Source organism: Rattus rattus, chromosome 1 (assembly GCF_011064425.1).
Source record: "Rattus rattus isolate New Zealand chromosome 1, Rrattus_CSIRO_v1, whole genome shotgun sequence".
NCBI lineage: Eukaryota > Metazoa > Chordata > Mammalia > Rodentia > Muridae > Rattus > Rattus rattus.
In genome coordinates this window covers 110,226,762-110,242,334 of record NC_046154.1, presented here as the reverse complement: position 1 = coordinate 110,242,334, position 15,573 = coordinate 110,226,762, and the positions used below count along the sequence as shown (strand labels likewise).

The following is a 15,573-nucleotide window of genomic DNA, read 5'->3' as shown; positions in this document are numbered from 1 at the left end:
GTGTCTGAAGACAGCTACAGTGTACTCGTATACATTAAATAAATAAATAAATCTTTAAAAAAAAAAAAAAAAAAGAAGTACAATTGTTTATACCACATGGTCACATGAAGATGGTGGTTACGTCACTTGGCATGTACTCTTTATTGCAGTAAAGATGACAACCAGCCATGTGACTGCTTACATCAGCCAAGATGGAGAGTCACATGGTTGCTATTTAAAAACATGTTTTCTTAGTAGATTTTTTTTTAGTGACTGAGAATTAAATCCAAGTTATGAATTCTCACAGAGTTGAACCAAGTTACATACACACACACATACACATGTATGTATCCTAGACAAGTGTTAAATCACATGTGTATACATATATAACCATGTATAGATTTCTTTAATGATAATCCTTTTGTTATAAGCAATTTGGGACCACACAAATAACACCTTGCTGTCAGACTCCATTTTGATCCTAAGCTGAAGTTAAGATCATGTTCCCAGGCTCTAGGGGAGCTTTCTAGAGGGGTAGCTGTGACTTCTTCCTCAATCTTTGTTACCCAAGACAAAATGATTGCTCCTAACCATGAAAGAGCAGATGACTCTGACTGATGAAAAGTTGTAACTTGGCAGATATTTGTGATTTTCAAGCTTGAAAGCTTTGTAACATTCTGGCTGGGGGTGGGAGGGTGTTGTCGCTTTGCCTAGCAGTGTGTTCTGTGGCCCTGGTGGATCAGTAGCAGCCTGGTTACAATGAAATTTTGTCATCTGCTTAAATATTTACCAAGGTGAGCGTGCAAGAATGCAATGAGCTCTCGAGTCTGTGCTGCTGTCCCTGACTGCTCAGCCCTTTCTGCCTACTTCAAGTAAAGCTCTTGCTCTGCGTGGATTCCTGTCTGCTCAGCTTGGACCCTAACAGTTTAACGCCAACTTCATTACAGATTTTTCTAGGGTTTTTTATTTAAAAATTTATTTATTACATGTAAATACACTGTAACTGTCTTCAGACACATCAGAAGAGGGCATCAGATCCCATTACAGATGGTTGTGAGCCACCATGTGGTTGCTGGGAATTGAACTCAGGACCTCTGGAAGAGCAGTCAGTGCTCTTAACCGCTGAGCCGTCTCTCCAGCCCTAGATCTTTTTTTTTAACCGTAGCTACCCAATGAGCAACTTATAGATTTTTGAGATAAGAGTTTACCACATCGGGGTTGGAGATTTAGCTCAGTGGTAGAGCGCTTGCCTATCAAGCACAAGGCCCTGGGTTCGGTCCCCAGCTCTAGAAAAAAAAAAAAGAGTTTACCACATCATCTTAAGAGTTTTTGTGGAGTTGGTTTGTTTGTTTGGTTTGTTTGTTTGTTTGTTTGTTTGTGTTCATTTGTTTTGGGGGGCTTTTTTTGTTTTGTTTTGGGGGTTTTTTGTTTTTGTTTTTTGAGAGCAGAGCACAAAGAAATCATAAAAATAAAAGATTTCTAGGAGTGGAAAGTAGAGAAATCTTAAGAGCAGATTGAGTTTAGATAAAAGATATTTGGGGGTCATTTGTGGCAGAAGTTAAGGTTCAGGGGAGTTTGGAAATCAAGATTTTTGTGGACATGGATCTGTACTGAGCACAGGCTATTCAAATAAATCTGAGTCAGTGGAGAGAGGGAGTCCCAAAACAGAGCACCACGTTATAGGGTATTGCTATAAGACCATGAGGGAGCTGATAGCTGAAGCTGAGGAACTGCAGGCAGGAGCCAGAGGTAGCCAAGAGCACGCAGGAGAAAAGAACCTGGAAGTGTCTTTAGTGTTGGTTGTCAGGAGTCACTACACAAACCACTCAGGCTCTGATCTCAGTTAAGGGAGCGTATGAGAGGACTGAGTCAGCCCGAGCTAGGCTGACTCCATGACAGCCTGCAAACTGGCAGTTTGGGAGACTAGGCCTCGGCTTCTGTTTCCCAGAACTGGAAAAGTCCAAAACAAGTCAATTCTAGGAAAAATCCCCCCCCCAGAAAGTTGCCCCACAACCCACCCACCCCTAGCTTGAGCCAAGAATAGTCTATCAGCCAAAGTCCCCGAAATCCCCCAGAACCTTAACCAGTCACAAAGTCTGGCAATAGAGCCAATCAATCAAGGGAAAAGTTAAAGTCACCTACTCCTACCCTAACAGCAGCCATAACTTAAAGACAGGACATTATTTGGGGTGAGGGGGTGTGACAAACAGGAATTGGAGCAGAGAAAAAAAGAAATAAGGAATGGGGAATTTGTTTTCATTTCTGCAAGTTGTAGAGACCACTGGGTGGCCGTTTTGGTTGGTTATCTAAGGGTGTTGAGGCCAGATTTGACTGCAAAAGTGAATATGTTTAGAAGCTCTTAGGTTGGGCACTAGATGAAGAGGCTACACTGGTCCCTTAGATGAGGAAGAAGGGAAAGTCCAAGGCATCCCCAGGACTCAAGGGAACCAAACAAGCAAAATGCAAGCTGTTCAGTGGATTGCCACTGCACTGGATGAAGGTCAGGACTAAAATGCCAGAAGAGACACATGGCCCCTAGTACCAGGACTTTTAAATGAAGCCAAAAGGTGAAAACTGAGATCAAAAATGAAGTCTCACCCAAGGGAAAGGATCAGCTGAGCCTTAAAGACTATGGCCAGTGGTATCCCCACTTCCAAAAATACCATGAAAAAGCCAGAGTTGGGGTTAAGGCCAGTGGGAAAATTCCACCACAAACCTCTGAGCACAAAGACCCCTCCTTTCCAAGGAGGGTAGAGCTGGTTTAATTCCTGGAACAGCTACAAGCCAAACTGTCAAACAAAGCTACCTGTGACTCCCAACCGATTCCTCGTTGGAAAGTCCTGAACGGTACACTGAGTCAATTTGAAAGTTGTTTCACTCCACCAAATGCGCAAGGTACCCTGCCTAATTACCATTTTTCAAATTCTGCCCCAATTGTTTGACGTTTGCCCTTATATATAAATCCAGGTATATAACTCCCTGTTAAGAGTTCACTCAGGGGTTTGGGGATTTAGTTCAGTGGTAGAGCGCTTGCCTAGCAAGCACAAGGCCCTGGGCTCGGTCCTCAGCTCCGGAAAAAAGAAAAAAAAATAAAAAGAGTTCACTCAGGGTTGTCCCCTTCTTGTTGGAATAATAAAGCTCCTCTTGCTTTTGCGTCCATTGCTGCCTCCATGGGTCTCATTCAAGGACTCCTGGTAGAGGTCCGACTCGGACCTCACAACCAGGGTATGTTGGATGCTCAACAGTCTCTCTCGGATCCAGGGAAGCATTTGCACCCAACCAATTGTTGCTGTTCAGTGGGGTGCCCAGCACTTGGTGAGCTGGAAAATGAAACAGTTGCAGATAGACTGGAGCTAAGTGATGGGGTCCCAGTGTGGCTTAGACTCCCCAAGTGGGTGGGGGGAGCATGCAAGCACCAGGATATCCTGAGTCACACAACACTTTAGGGTTTTGCTGTGGAAGGAGTACCTTGATGGATCAGGGCCAAGGAATGCCTCAAAGATCACTACACACAACAGGTCTTATTCAAGAGATTTGTTGGTGTGGCAGTGGGAGGAGTGCAAAGTCTCTTCTGAGAGAGAGGTAGACAGAGAGCAAGAGAGACAGAGCTGGCTGTCATCATGGTGGCTGGTGATGGCATGGCTGCTGGGGCTGAGTCACCGAAGGCAGTCGGGGGGGAGCGCTTGGTTTCTAACGCCAGTAATCTTAATGTCCTTGTCACTGTTCTGTTTCTGTGAAGAGACACCATGGCAAAGGCTCCTTCTATCAAAGAAAGCATTCAGTTGGAGGCCTGCTTACAATTTTCAGAGGCTTAGTGTCTGATCATCTTGGCAGGGAGCATGGTGGTACACAGGCAGACTTGTTGCTGGGCAAGTAGTTCAGAGTTCTACAAACTGATTAATAGGCTTTCTGACAACTCGGTGTAGGCCAGATCAGACATGAGTAAAAAGGAATAAATGCAGGTTTAGTTGGGGCAACTCCCAGGTGGGTTCTACATCTGGATCCACAGGCAGCAGGAGACTGTCACACTGGGCAGAGCTTAAGTATAGACACCTCAAAGCCCAACCCCATGGTGACACACTTCCTCCAACAAGGCCATATGTATTCCAAAAAGGCCACACCTTCTAATGGTGCCATTTCCTATGGGCCAAGCATTCAAACACACAAGGCTATGGGGCCATACCTATTCAAACTACCACCAGTTATATATTTTTTATAAAAAGGGTTTTAAAAAGGATTTTGGATAAGCATGGGATTTGTCTAATAAAATTATATTTTATGATTTAATTTATGATACTCTTGAATGGCAAGCCATCCCCAGGTTCAAGTAGTTCCCTTAGATGGGACACAAAACTCAGCAGAGGTTTGCATGCTGGCCTTGTTACAGGATAAAAGTGCACGGGAATAAGACATGCCAGACGTCTGCTGCTCCTGTCTCCACTACGTAGGCCATGCCAGGAAAACCTCCTCCTTATCTATTAGAAAAGATGAGTTACTCTTCATGTCTCATGTGACAGGCTTCTCTTGCCCATATCCTAAGTGTGTCAAACAACAGAGACAAATTACTCTGCCCTCAGTATCTCCCAAGTTGACAATGCAGTGAACAGGAGAACGCTGTTCCTAAGTGTGCTACACAACTGTTATGGGACCTGCACACTAATTCAATTGGCCATACTCTTTACCCTGGCTTCCAGTTCTCCTCTTAGGAGAAAAAAACTAATTCAAGGCTTGATTCTGTTAAAAGTTCCCAAGAGAGTTTCAGATGATGTAAGACAGAGACTGCCACAGGGCTAGTCAGCTGTGGCTAAACATGGACGACATCTAAATACTAAGGGACAGGTGTCCCCCCATGGATCCACCAAGTCCAGGTAAAGAAAACACTGCCACTTGAGAAGGAAGTGGCCCAGACTGTGAAGGTCCAATCAGAGCAATTTACCTTACAGAGACTGACAGGGCCTGGCTCTCCAACTCTGCCCTGGCTACAAAGCTGGGAGTCAGTGGGCTCACTCAGCTAAAACTAAGCAGAGCTGTGGAACTGGGGATCATGATGTCCCTTCCCCTATTTAGACTCATTTTACTCACCATGGTTCCTATGGGGCTAGCCCCAATGGCTGTATTTAAGGAATAGCTTTCTAAAAACGTATCTGATTTTATTCATGGAGCCATTCCTAGCTAAGCATTTAAATACCAATTGGCTCTTACAAATGATACATTTAAAAAGGCCAATCATCTCTGGCTCCATAACTGGGTGGATTGGAAGCCAGGACTGACACCTTACTCACAGGCCCACATGACCTTTTATTCTCCTTGTAGGTCTAAGAATCCTAAAGAACCAGCACCTGCCCCTTCTCTCTTTAGAGATTTGTTATTTATTTATTTATTTATTTATTTATTTATTTATTGAATTTATATGAATACACTGTAGCTGTCTTAGAAACACCAAATTTCATTACAGATGGTTGTGAGCCACCATGTGGTTGCTGGGAATTGGACTCTGGACCTCTGGAAGAGCAGTCATTGCTCTTAACCATTGAGCCATCTCTCCAGCCCGCACATGCCCGTTCTTAGAAATCAAATATTTAAAAATTACTAGAAGAAATGAGTAACGAAGTGAGTAAGGTAACACCTTCTTGTCCTGAGCTTACCCTGGCTCCATTTTGTGTCAGCTAAGGCTCACATTTAGTCCCTTAAACCCCTTGGATAGTCACATCCACAGTGCTAGCACATTTGGGACTTTCCATGGCTCAGACATATAACCGAAATATCTTCTGGTCGTATAGTCAAAACAAATGCTACCCGGATCCCCTGACCTACACCTGACAATGATGTCATTGTGTCATTTGTCTTTAAAAACGCTGTGCCTAAACTTTGACACTGAGAGTTTATTCGGGGCAAGGACCTACCCTACTCTCAGTTGATTTAGTAACACTGCATTGACCTTCAAAGCTTTCCTACTCAAAATATAAATCTTCAGGACAGGGAATATATATCCATATGACAACACTGCCTGTGGCTAGCGTGATTGTGGAGAAAAGAATGTACAAAATACCTGTTCTCGGTGCCCAACTTGGACCCAGCACTAATTCAGAATTCTTATAAATATCCCCAGGTGATGTGGAAACAGCTCAGTGCTTTTCCAAGAGTCACAGAAAATAGTAATAAAATATATCCTAACGAGAAACTACTGGATCTGCCAGAAAAACAACAAAAAGGCGAAATTTATAACTCGATGCTTATCCAAGATAAAATAAGACTGATCAGATTACTCAGATCCAAAAGAAATGACCAGAGAAAGTCATGAACTACCTAATAAATGATCTTGAATTTTTAATCTACTGGCTGAAAAAGAGCTTAGATCCATATTGTGCCATATGAAGATAACTTTTAGGTGGAGTAAATGTAACACCGATCAGAAAAGCTTACAAGTTTACAGCAGCTGTGAGTAGAAGATAAAATTGTAAAGTCTCCAAGGAAACAAATATGTTAATGTAAAGTTAAAGCTCTAAGTATAAAGAAGTAACCCAGGGCTGGAGAGGATGCTCAGTCAATAAGAAAATTATCCAAGGGGGCTGGAGAGATGGCTCAGTGGTTAAGAGCACTGACTGCTCTTCCAGAGGTCCTGAGTTCAATTCCCAGCAACCACATGGTGGCTCACAACCATCTGTAATGGGATCTGATGCCCTCTTCCGGTGTGTCTGAAGACAGCTATGGTGTACTTATATATAATAAATAAATCTTTAAGAGAGAGAGAGAGAGAGAAAATTATCCAAGGGCCACTGAAATGGCTCAGACAGTAAAGGTGCTTTGCCCCCAAACCTCATACAGGTTTGATCCTCAAGGTCCCATATTAGAGAAAAATTGAAAAAAACACATGAGAAGCATCACTCACAATGCCTGAGAAACTAAACACCGAGAATTAAGAATCATATGTGTCTGGAACTGTTCTGAGCAGTTACATATAGATACACTTGCGAGGGAGAGGCCGTTTCACGGTACAGTTCAGAGATGAAACCATAGCGGGGAGTAGACACAGCTGGAAAGGTTAGATCACTTAGATCACAAGTGAAGCCATCAGATGCTCAGTACTGCATAGCTGGACAAATAATCCGGCAGAGATTCAATAATCTGATTTCTGAGTATGTGGTGTGGGGGACAAAAATCAAACAAGCGGGAAGCCTCATGAGTAGGGAAAATGCACGGAGCCGGAACAATCAATCGATCGAGGTGACCTGCTTTCTGTAGGATAAAGTTTAGAGAAAAAGAAAAGCTTTCAGGATGTAAATTGAATTTGCTAGTATAATGTCGGTCTTTCGATTATACACATCAAGGTGCTCAAAAAAAAAAAAAAAAAAAAGCGCATAATCTCTCTCCTCCAGTCAAACGATTAAACTCCCGGATGATGAGTTCCCCCCCCAGCGTTCTGGGAAAAACAGAGCTAACAGCGGAAACCCGAGACTCGCGCGTCCGTCTCCTAGAAACCAGGTTCGCCTTTCCCCGACTTCCGCTTCCGTGTCCAGGTGCTCGAGGTTCACTTCCGCCCTTGTGCCCAGCTGCTTCCGTAGGCAACATGGCGGCCTCCCGCCTGCCACCTGCGACCATGACACTGAAGCAGGTACGGCGGTTCTCTCAGCCCCGCGGGTCCCGGGTGCCCGCCTTGAGCAGGCCTACGTAGTCCTGACCGCGTCGGTTTAGACCGTGGCTGGCGGTGCCGCGGAGGGAGCTCCGCCCGGGAAGGGTTGTCTCCTCTGAGGTCTTTTGAAGCACTCTCCCTGTGACCTGGCTCACCACAGAACCGAGGGCGGAGGTGATAGGTGTACCCTACTCACGCAAACCGCCGGCAAGATCTTTGAGTTTTGTCTTGTTCTGTTTGAGATTGAGGACCAAAGGGACATTTCTGCTTACAGTTCTCTTGGCTGAGGTGGAGCCAGCGGCTATGTATTAATTTGTATTTTTCCTTCCCCGAGCAGTTCATGAGAAGGCAACAAGTTCTCCTCCTCTACAGAAAGATTTTGAGAGCGATTAAGCAAATTCCAAGTGATTCTGACCGGAAATACCTTCAGGATTGGGCCAGGGAAGAATTTAAAAGAAACAAAAATGCCACCGAAGAGGTGAGAGCAAGACCGTGGAGGGGCCACGGCTCCTTTGTCCCGTTGTGTTACTGAGCTTGTCAAGTTTAGAGAACATCTTTGGAACACTAAGGTGGCTCATTTTGATCACTGCTGAGTTCCTACTGGATATTTTACATTTGTTTTGCAACAGCATCTGGCTTTGTACTGTGTAGCCTGGCATCTGACTTTGCACTTTTTTTGCTGGGGGTTCTTTTGGTGAAGGGATTATAGTGCCTTGGGCGTGGTAAGCCCACAGCTACCGCCTGTAACCAGCCACTGTTGGTTCTTGAATGTAGCAGGTACAGTAAAAGAACTTTTTCGTGGTTAACCTGGTAAAACAATGACTAGGATATTCGTTTCCTCCACAGGATGCAATCCGAATGATGATTACCCAAGGCAACATGCAGCTAAAGGAATTAGAGAGGACACTTGCTTTAGCCAAATCTTAACTGGAAGATTCTCAGACCTCCATGTGTTTGCAGAGGCTTAGAGCCACTGTCACAAAGCACCCATGAAAAAGACGATAATCAGTCTGATCGAGAATGTAAATGAAGGTGTGTTAACATTTCCACAACAGTCCCTGGCTATAATTAAAACTCGAGCTAATGTCAAGATGAGAGCTTGGAAGCCTACATTGCCCCTCAGGAAGGTAAAATGGCAGCCACTTTGGTGAGAAACAGATTATTAGTTATTAGTTCTTGAAAAGGCAGTGTGGACAGGATTGGTGAGATGGCTCCGTGTGAAGGCTCTTGCTGCCGCCAACGACCTGAGTTTGACCCCTGGGACACACATGGTGGAAAGAGAAAACCACTCCAGAAAGTTGTCCTCCGACCTCCACACAAGGCACTGTGGCACACAAACCAAAACGGGAGTAAATGTGATTAAAATAAAAGGGGGAGCGTGATAGGCAGTTACCTCATACTTTAGCAAGTCTCTAATCAAGAGAACTGAAGCCTTACCTATGTAAAAGTGCACCACAGAGTTCAGCATTCTTTGGCTTTTTGAGACAGGGTGTCTCCATGTAGCCCTCGTAGTCCTAGAACTCACTTTGCAGACCAGGTGCTAGCATTAAAGGTGTGGCCCAGCATACCCAGTTGAATTCAGTATTCTTCATAACCAGACTCTGAATATTGGATGCAGCAGACCCATTAACTGATGCAGGTTCATGCTTTGAAGGTAAGTTTACAGTCCAAGGAGGTTGTGGAGGCCTGCGCCCCCGTCTCTGCCCCCAGACACACAACTCCCCCAGCATAGCTGTAGCCGGTATGTTCCATCCTGTCAGCTATTTCGTCTTGTTGCTGTAACATGCCTGCCAGTCATTGACACAGAAGAATAACTTGACCCAGAACAGAGTCATGCTGACCACATATCCAGATATGAATGAGGTTTGTTAGTCTTAGGAAATTCCACAAAGCTTCACGTAGGACCCATCAAACTAAACATCGACGTGAGCTGTGATGTCTAAAACAGCTTGAGTCAGAGCTGACCACTGGGCAGCACTTCCTGTACCTGTGTCTGAGCTCACTGTAGTTTTTGTGGTTTTAGCTTTTATAAGCTGACAGGAAAGATGTTGGGGTTGTAGCCTTAGCCCTGAATTCTGGGCTAAGGCCCTGATCTTAGGGTGTGCACTCAACAAACTATCCCTGTCTGAGATTATTGTGTGGTTTGTGGGCAACTCCTTTTTCAATAAACAGTTTAAACACAAGATAGAGAGTATGTGTGGACTTCACCATGCCACTTTCAGACTGTAAGAGTATGGTACGTTGTGATGCCTAGATCTCAGGCTGTTACTAAAACACATATAGGACTGGCAGTGTACTGACTCCAGGAGACACTCTAGGAAAGCAGTTCTCTTGCTGTGGGTTATGACCCCCTTGGAGCCAAACAACTCTTTCACAGGGGTTGAAGGGGTTGAATATCAGATATCCTGCATATCACATATTTACATTATGATTCATAAAAGCAAAATTAGTTATGAAGTAACAGTTTTTATGGTTGTTGGTCACCATAATATTAAACTGTATTAAAGGGTCACAGCATTAGGAAAGTTGAGAACTTGCTCTAGAACCTGCTTGAAACACCTGCTTTGTCCTTCAGTTTTGAAGTGACTCTCTTCAGGTGTGGCATGTTTGATAGCCAAAGGACTGAGACTTAATGGAGCCCTGTTGGAAATAGATAAGAACATTGGGACGCCAAGAGGAAGAGGGAAGACTGGGTGGGCAGTGCAGCCTCATGGAGTGTTGAGTCATTGCGGAAGAGTCTCGTACACTGCATTCTGCTGCGACAACTGGAAAGAGAGAAATACATCACAAAGTTGACAAGTGAAAGCTTGTTGATGAATCTGAACTTACCTGTGAGAAGTCCACATCCCATCTACACAGAGAAGCCAAACGGAACCTGACTAGTATCCTGTACTGGGATGCATGAAAAGACGGTGCAAGGTGTGCATGGTCTGTGTTCCAAAGCCCAACACCACACCCTGAGGCCTTAGGGTCCCATGTACAATTTTGCAGGAGTGATCTAATACCTTCATAAGTCAGTTTTGTTTTTTCAGATACATGGCTTATGCAAAAATAGCTGACAAGCATTTGTGAACAATTTGGTGGTTCATTTAGAAACAGGGTCTCTTAACTCCACCCTCCGTCTTCCAAGTGCCTCCATGCTTTCTATCAACAGTCATGAGTGGAGAAGATGTTAATAGTCCCCTTTGGTGGTCTACTTGACATGCAAATTCAAATACAGACCCTGAGTAAGTCTAAAGTCCTCAGATTATACAACACTTGCTAGATGTGAACAATGATGGTTTGATGATGGTCCAGCAGTGGTGTGGAGAGAATTCTATAAAGCACATACAGCCATCAGAGCCCAAGGCAAGCCGAGGTTTCATTTTGTTGTTGGTTTTGTTTTTGTGCTTACTATATAGTTCTGGCTGGCCCTGAATGCACTATGTAGACCAGGCTGACCCTGAACTCAGATCCTCCTGCCTCTGTCAAGTGCCAGAATTAAAGGCATAGACCATCACACCCTCCCTAACTACTTTTAAAGAAGGTAAAAACATGATGGAACTCAAGACAGATTAACAAATGGAAAAAAGAATTTACACAAAAGCTTCGTAGCAGGTAAGTGGCAAAAGCCAGTTTGCCAGTTTGCCCCGCGTGGCTCTCCCTGTTAACAAGTGCCATGTCTAGGTTCACACACAGCACTGCTGTGTGTGTTCCTGAACAGTGCTGGTGCTGGTGACTGAGGGAGGCCAAGCCTGAACGTTACTGTAGCACTCGTGGGAGAAACAGACCAGGATGACTCAGGAAAGGTCATTATAAACAGAAGCAGCCCACATCTGCCTTGGAAAAGGATGCAGAATTGGGCTCAAAGAGATAAAAACAAAAGTTGTCACCCTAACAAGTCAGAAATCACAGGATTTTAAGAAATTATATTCACATTAAGTGTGGACAGTTAAGAATATACTTTTTCTATTCACTGTATGTGAATAGAAGAGGGATCTGATCTCATTACAGATGGTTGTGAGCCACCATGTAGTTGGTGGGATTTGAACTCAGGACCTCTGGAAGAGCAGTTAGTGCTCTTAACCACTAAGCCATCTCTCCAGCCTGAGCATACTACTCTTAAAGAAGACCAGAGTCCAGGTCTCAGCACCTACTTGGGGCAGCTCACACTGCCTATTACTCTAGCTTCAGTACCTGTACTCACACCCCCTCCTCTAATTATAAAGTAAGCCTCTTTGATCATTTACTGTTTGTGGTTACTGCAAGTAACCTTATTTTATTTATTGATTTTTGGGAGAGAACATTTTTCTGAGCCCTGGCTGTCCTTCAGTTTGCTTTCTATACTAGGCTATCCTCAAACCCTCACAGGACTGCCTGCCTCTGTTTCCCTTGTGCTGGGATTAAAGGTGTGTGTCACCATGCCCAGCCTTGTATCTTTTTTTAAAAGTGATATTCTGTCTCATACCTAGTGGATTTAATATGTTTGCATTCACCAAGTTAAAGGACTTCCCACAGACACACATTGCACCCACTTTGTTTTGACGAAAGACGCCTGATGTTGACTTTAAACTGGATGCATTTGCTCTACGTCTGTAAAGTGGCTGGGTGTGGGCTCATTCAGGAATTCTTAAGTGCAGTGAGCAGAACTAATGACTATAAAAAAGTAGGATACCGACAGAACTCAAACGTTTAATGCTTATAGGAGACACAAGTTCAAGGTGACTAAAAAAATTAGCATGCCTTGCACACACAAATCTAAACATGAAAAACCTGTATTTTGGACTCCACATCAAAAGTGATGCTAGACTAACACTTTCACCCCAGCACAGATGCTCAGTATGCACACTAAGGGATGTGCTAACAATTACCTGTTTTTTAAAAAGGACATTGATATGCAACACTACTGTTTTATAACATGTTTCTTCACGGCTGTTGACACTTTTTAGGCCTCGGTCTGAAACATGACCTATTGTGAGAGTGTATGGTATGAGCAGTTATCTGTAAAAGTACAGCTGGGATATTTGCTTGTTTTTGCACACAGCACGAGGAGAAAGACACAGCTGATCCTCAGTGCTGTACAATGCTGAGGACCAATTGCCACAAACCTAACACTGGTGTTACAAACAAAACAGGATTGGCCATGGGGCTCACTCCTTTAGTCCCAACTCAGGTGGCCGAGACAGGAAGGTCATGAGACCAAAGCCAGTCTAGAGTACACGGTAAGCCTTCCAAAAACAAGCCAACCACCACTTCCTCAGAAGTCAACCCTGTGGGTCAGGGGCTGACTGGCCTTAGACAATAGCCTGGTCTTTACGCTTAATGACTTGACAAAAACATCCATTCACAGTGATAAGCTGCCTGCTTCTCATAGGTAGGAGGATATCATCAAAGCACTGCCACTAAGATATTCTGTGGTCTAGACTTGATGTTCAGTTACAGTTGATTTCTGCCCTTCTCGTCAAGGGTTTCTTGAGGTAATGAGTATTCTAATAGTGAAAATAACTCATGCTGAGCTCGGGGTTTCGTCTCTTACTCAGTATTAGGCAGTTCCCAATAATTTACTGTATGAATAAGGAGTGATCCTACAGGAGTGAGTGACATTTTGTTGTGGGTAGTGTCATAGCAGGGCTCAGGTGCAAGTGAGCTGAGGACAGGACTCCAGTGAAGGAGAATGGGGAAGGGCTGTACCTCCCAAGAGGCTGAGGATAGGTCGGTCCCAGGAAATAATTGGGCTCACTGGATGATGCATACCCAATATCTGCCCTGTCGTGTTTATATGAATGTCTATCTGTGGATTGTCACTACAAGCAAAAGGAAGAACTTGGCTTGACCAAGGCATAAATGCATACTATTCCGCAAAGATCACTTCTCTTTGGCTCAATGAACAGCATTTTAGTTATAATTCATGGACAGTAGTTATTAGGTCCTTAGGCTTAGAGAAACATACGTTTCTATGCATATGTGGAGACGGACATAATCCATATTCCATGTACCAAAGGATTAGGCAAATCTAAGGTCTCAACCAAGATAGAGTCACCACCTCAGTCTAGTACATCTTACTCAGTAAACAGGCAAAGCCTTCTGACGGCTTGATGTTCTTCAGTGAGAAGTCAATTCAAAATTAAACTTTCGTGATATTTCCTGATTTCTTTACAAAACATGGAACAAACGTCTTGACTCTAGAAAGGTAATCTAAGGTAACTGGCTGGAGTTGTTTGGTGAATATTTTTCCATTAATCTGCTCAGTTATTTGGCCAAAACCACAGTAACTGACCAATATTTTAAACTCTTCTCACTTGACAGTCAGCAATTGCTACTCCTTTATATGATCCTTAAACTTACTTGAAGACACACTGGACAATGAGGTCATCACAGTGTATATCCTCACAACCTGAAAGGGTTTCACCCCTTTAAAAGATGAGCATCTTGAGTTACATGGGAGAAAGAGGGCTTCCCGCATCTGAGTCCCAGCTCTGCTAGAAGGACCGTCTAGGCACAGCAGGTGTGTTGGCGTGGACGTGAATGGCTACTGGGGTTCCCAGAGTTCTCTGCTCTGCTTCTGACACACTTCATGTCACTGAATCACAGATGTGGGTCACACCTCCTCCTCTTGGTGTGTCTTGCTGTTTATGGACATCTTCCCAGGATTCATTAACCAGTGAAGGCCTTGTAACTTCAGAGCACGAAGTATGTGTCCACAACAAATTAGTGACTTTATTAAAGGCAAATCCACCTTGTGCATGACAACCAACTCTGGGGACACAGTTACTTTGCTGTTATCAAGCTGGAAACCCTGCTGGGTCCACTTCAGGATCTGGTTTTACTTCTGCATCTTTGTACGCAGCTTGGCAACCTCCTCTTCTAGACTTCTGATGTGCTCCTTCAGTGTGGCCTCATCTTGCTGAGCTTTCTGACTGGCTTGGCTTCGTGCTTCTTCAATTTTCCGTTCGTACCACTTTTCCATCTGAGCAGAAACAGCCTCGAAAAAATACTGGGTTAGCTCCAGGGCTTGCGAGGCATCTCGGGCGTCACTGCTTGCCGCGGATGGCTGCTGCCCACTGGGGCTGCTGGCTGTCGGTTGTTGGCCTCGATGCTTGGTCTGCCCACCTCTCCCAGACTTCTTGGTTTGAGTGCCTCGGTTGACACAGGACCCAGTCTGCTGATCACCCAGTCTGGAAGCACCCGGGGCCTTGACCTTCCTTAACCCGGAGCCTGTGCAGTCAGAGGGAAGCAGCTCCTGCTGGTGTCTGGGGACAGCAGTGGCATTGAGTGCCTTGTCCTTGGGCCTCACAACCTGAGAGGAGCTGTCGGAAGCTGCTCCCGGCCCTGCAGCTACCACTGGTTGGTCTACAGCTGTTTTCAAAGGAGAGAGAAACATCAGAGCACACTCACATTCAGCCATAGGACGGGGGGTGCTGAGAACATCAGCTTTGCCGGGACACCCACCCACCCACCTGCTTCTCCGTGCTTTCCCTCCCTCTCTCCCACTTTTTCACCAGGTCTCCCATCTGAGTTCATCAGGGCTTTCTCCGATTCTGTGTTAGCCATAGGAATAACATATTGGCTAGATTCCTGGCCTTTCCGTATTGCCTACCATAGATGTCTCTGGGTCTTGTTTCTAATGCGTAAGGATGACAAAACTTAAAAAATATCTCAACACAGAAAGAGCGCTAATCTCTGAGGAGGAAGATGCTCCCTTCACTTCTGGGATATAAACCTGTGTATCAATTTGGTTTTTGGACCCTTTGTTTGGGAAAGGGTCTTACCATATAGTGGAACTCAGGAGATCCCCCTGCCTTTGCCTCCTGAATGCTGAGAACAAAGTTGTGTGTGACATCACACCCCACAGGTAACTCTTTCTTAGGAGCAATTTTAGGGTTACGGCAGAGTCGAGAGGAAGGTAAGCCACACTCCTCATCCAGCTCTTCAATCCACATTGCAATCACCATGGCCGGTTCCAGAGCTAGCCCTAGCATGAGAAG

At 44.6% G+C, this 15,573-nt stretch overlaps 2 protein-coding genes across 2 annotated transcripts in view; one reads left to right on the top strand and one right to left on the bottom strand.

The window, feature by feature from the left end:
* Positions 1-7,481: 7,481 nt before the first annotated feature.
* Positions 7,482-9,792, top strand: Lyrm2 (LYR motif containing 2). The gene is made up of 3 exons (XM_032904859.1): positions 7,482-7,591; positions 7,947-8,087; positions 8,456-9,792. The coding sequence occupies exons 1-3, from the start codon at positions 7,547-7,549 to the stop codon at positions 8,534-8,536; spliced, it is 267 nt and encodes an 88-aa protein (XP_032760750.1). The 5' UTR covers positions 7,482-7,546; the 3' UTR covers positions 8,537-9,792.
* A 2,463-nt stretch (positions 9,793-12,255) lies between these two features.
* Ankrd6 (ankyrin repeat domain 6) overlaps positions 12,256-15,573 on the bottom strand; it is a 142,577-nt gene continuing 139,259 nt past the window's right edge. Inside the window, exon 16 of the mRNA XM_032904846.1 lies at positions 12,256-14,944. Coding sequence (XP_032760737.1) covers positions 14,412-14,944 — 533 coding nt within the window. The 3' untranslated portion in view covers positions 12,256-14,411. The remainder of the gene's footprint in view (positions 14,945-15,573) is intronic.

Excerpts from the sequence above, each read along its gene's own strand:
- Lyrm2 (XM_032904859.1), top strand. The coding sequence starts at position 7,547 with ATGGCGGCCTCCCGCCTGCCACCTGCGACCATGACACTGAAGCAG. Across the intron at positions 7,592-7,946 it reads CGACCATGACACTGAAGCAG|TTCATGAGAAGGCAACAAGT; the intron begins GTACGGCGGTTC and ends TTCCCCGAGCAG. Across the intron at positions 8,088-8,455 it reads ACAAAAATGCCACCGAAGAG|GATGCAATCCGAATGATGAT; the intron begins GTGAGAGCAAGA and ends TTTCCTCCACAG.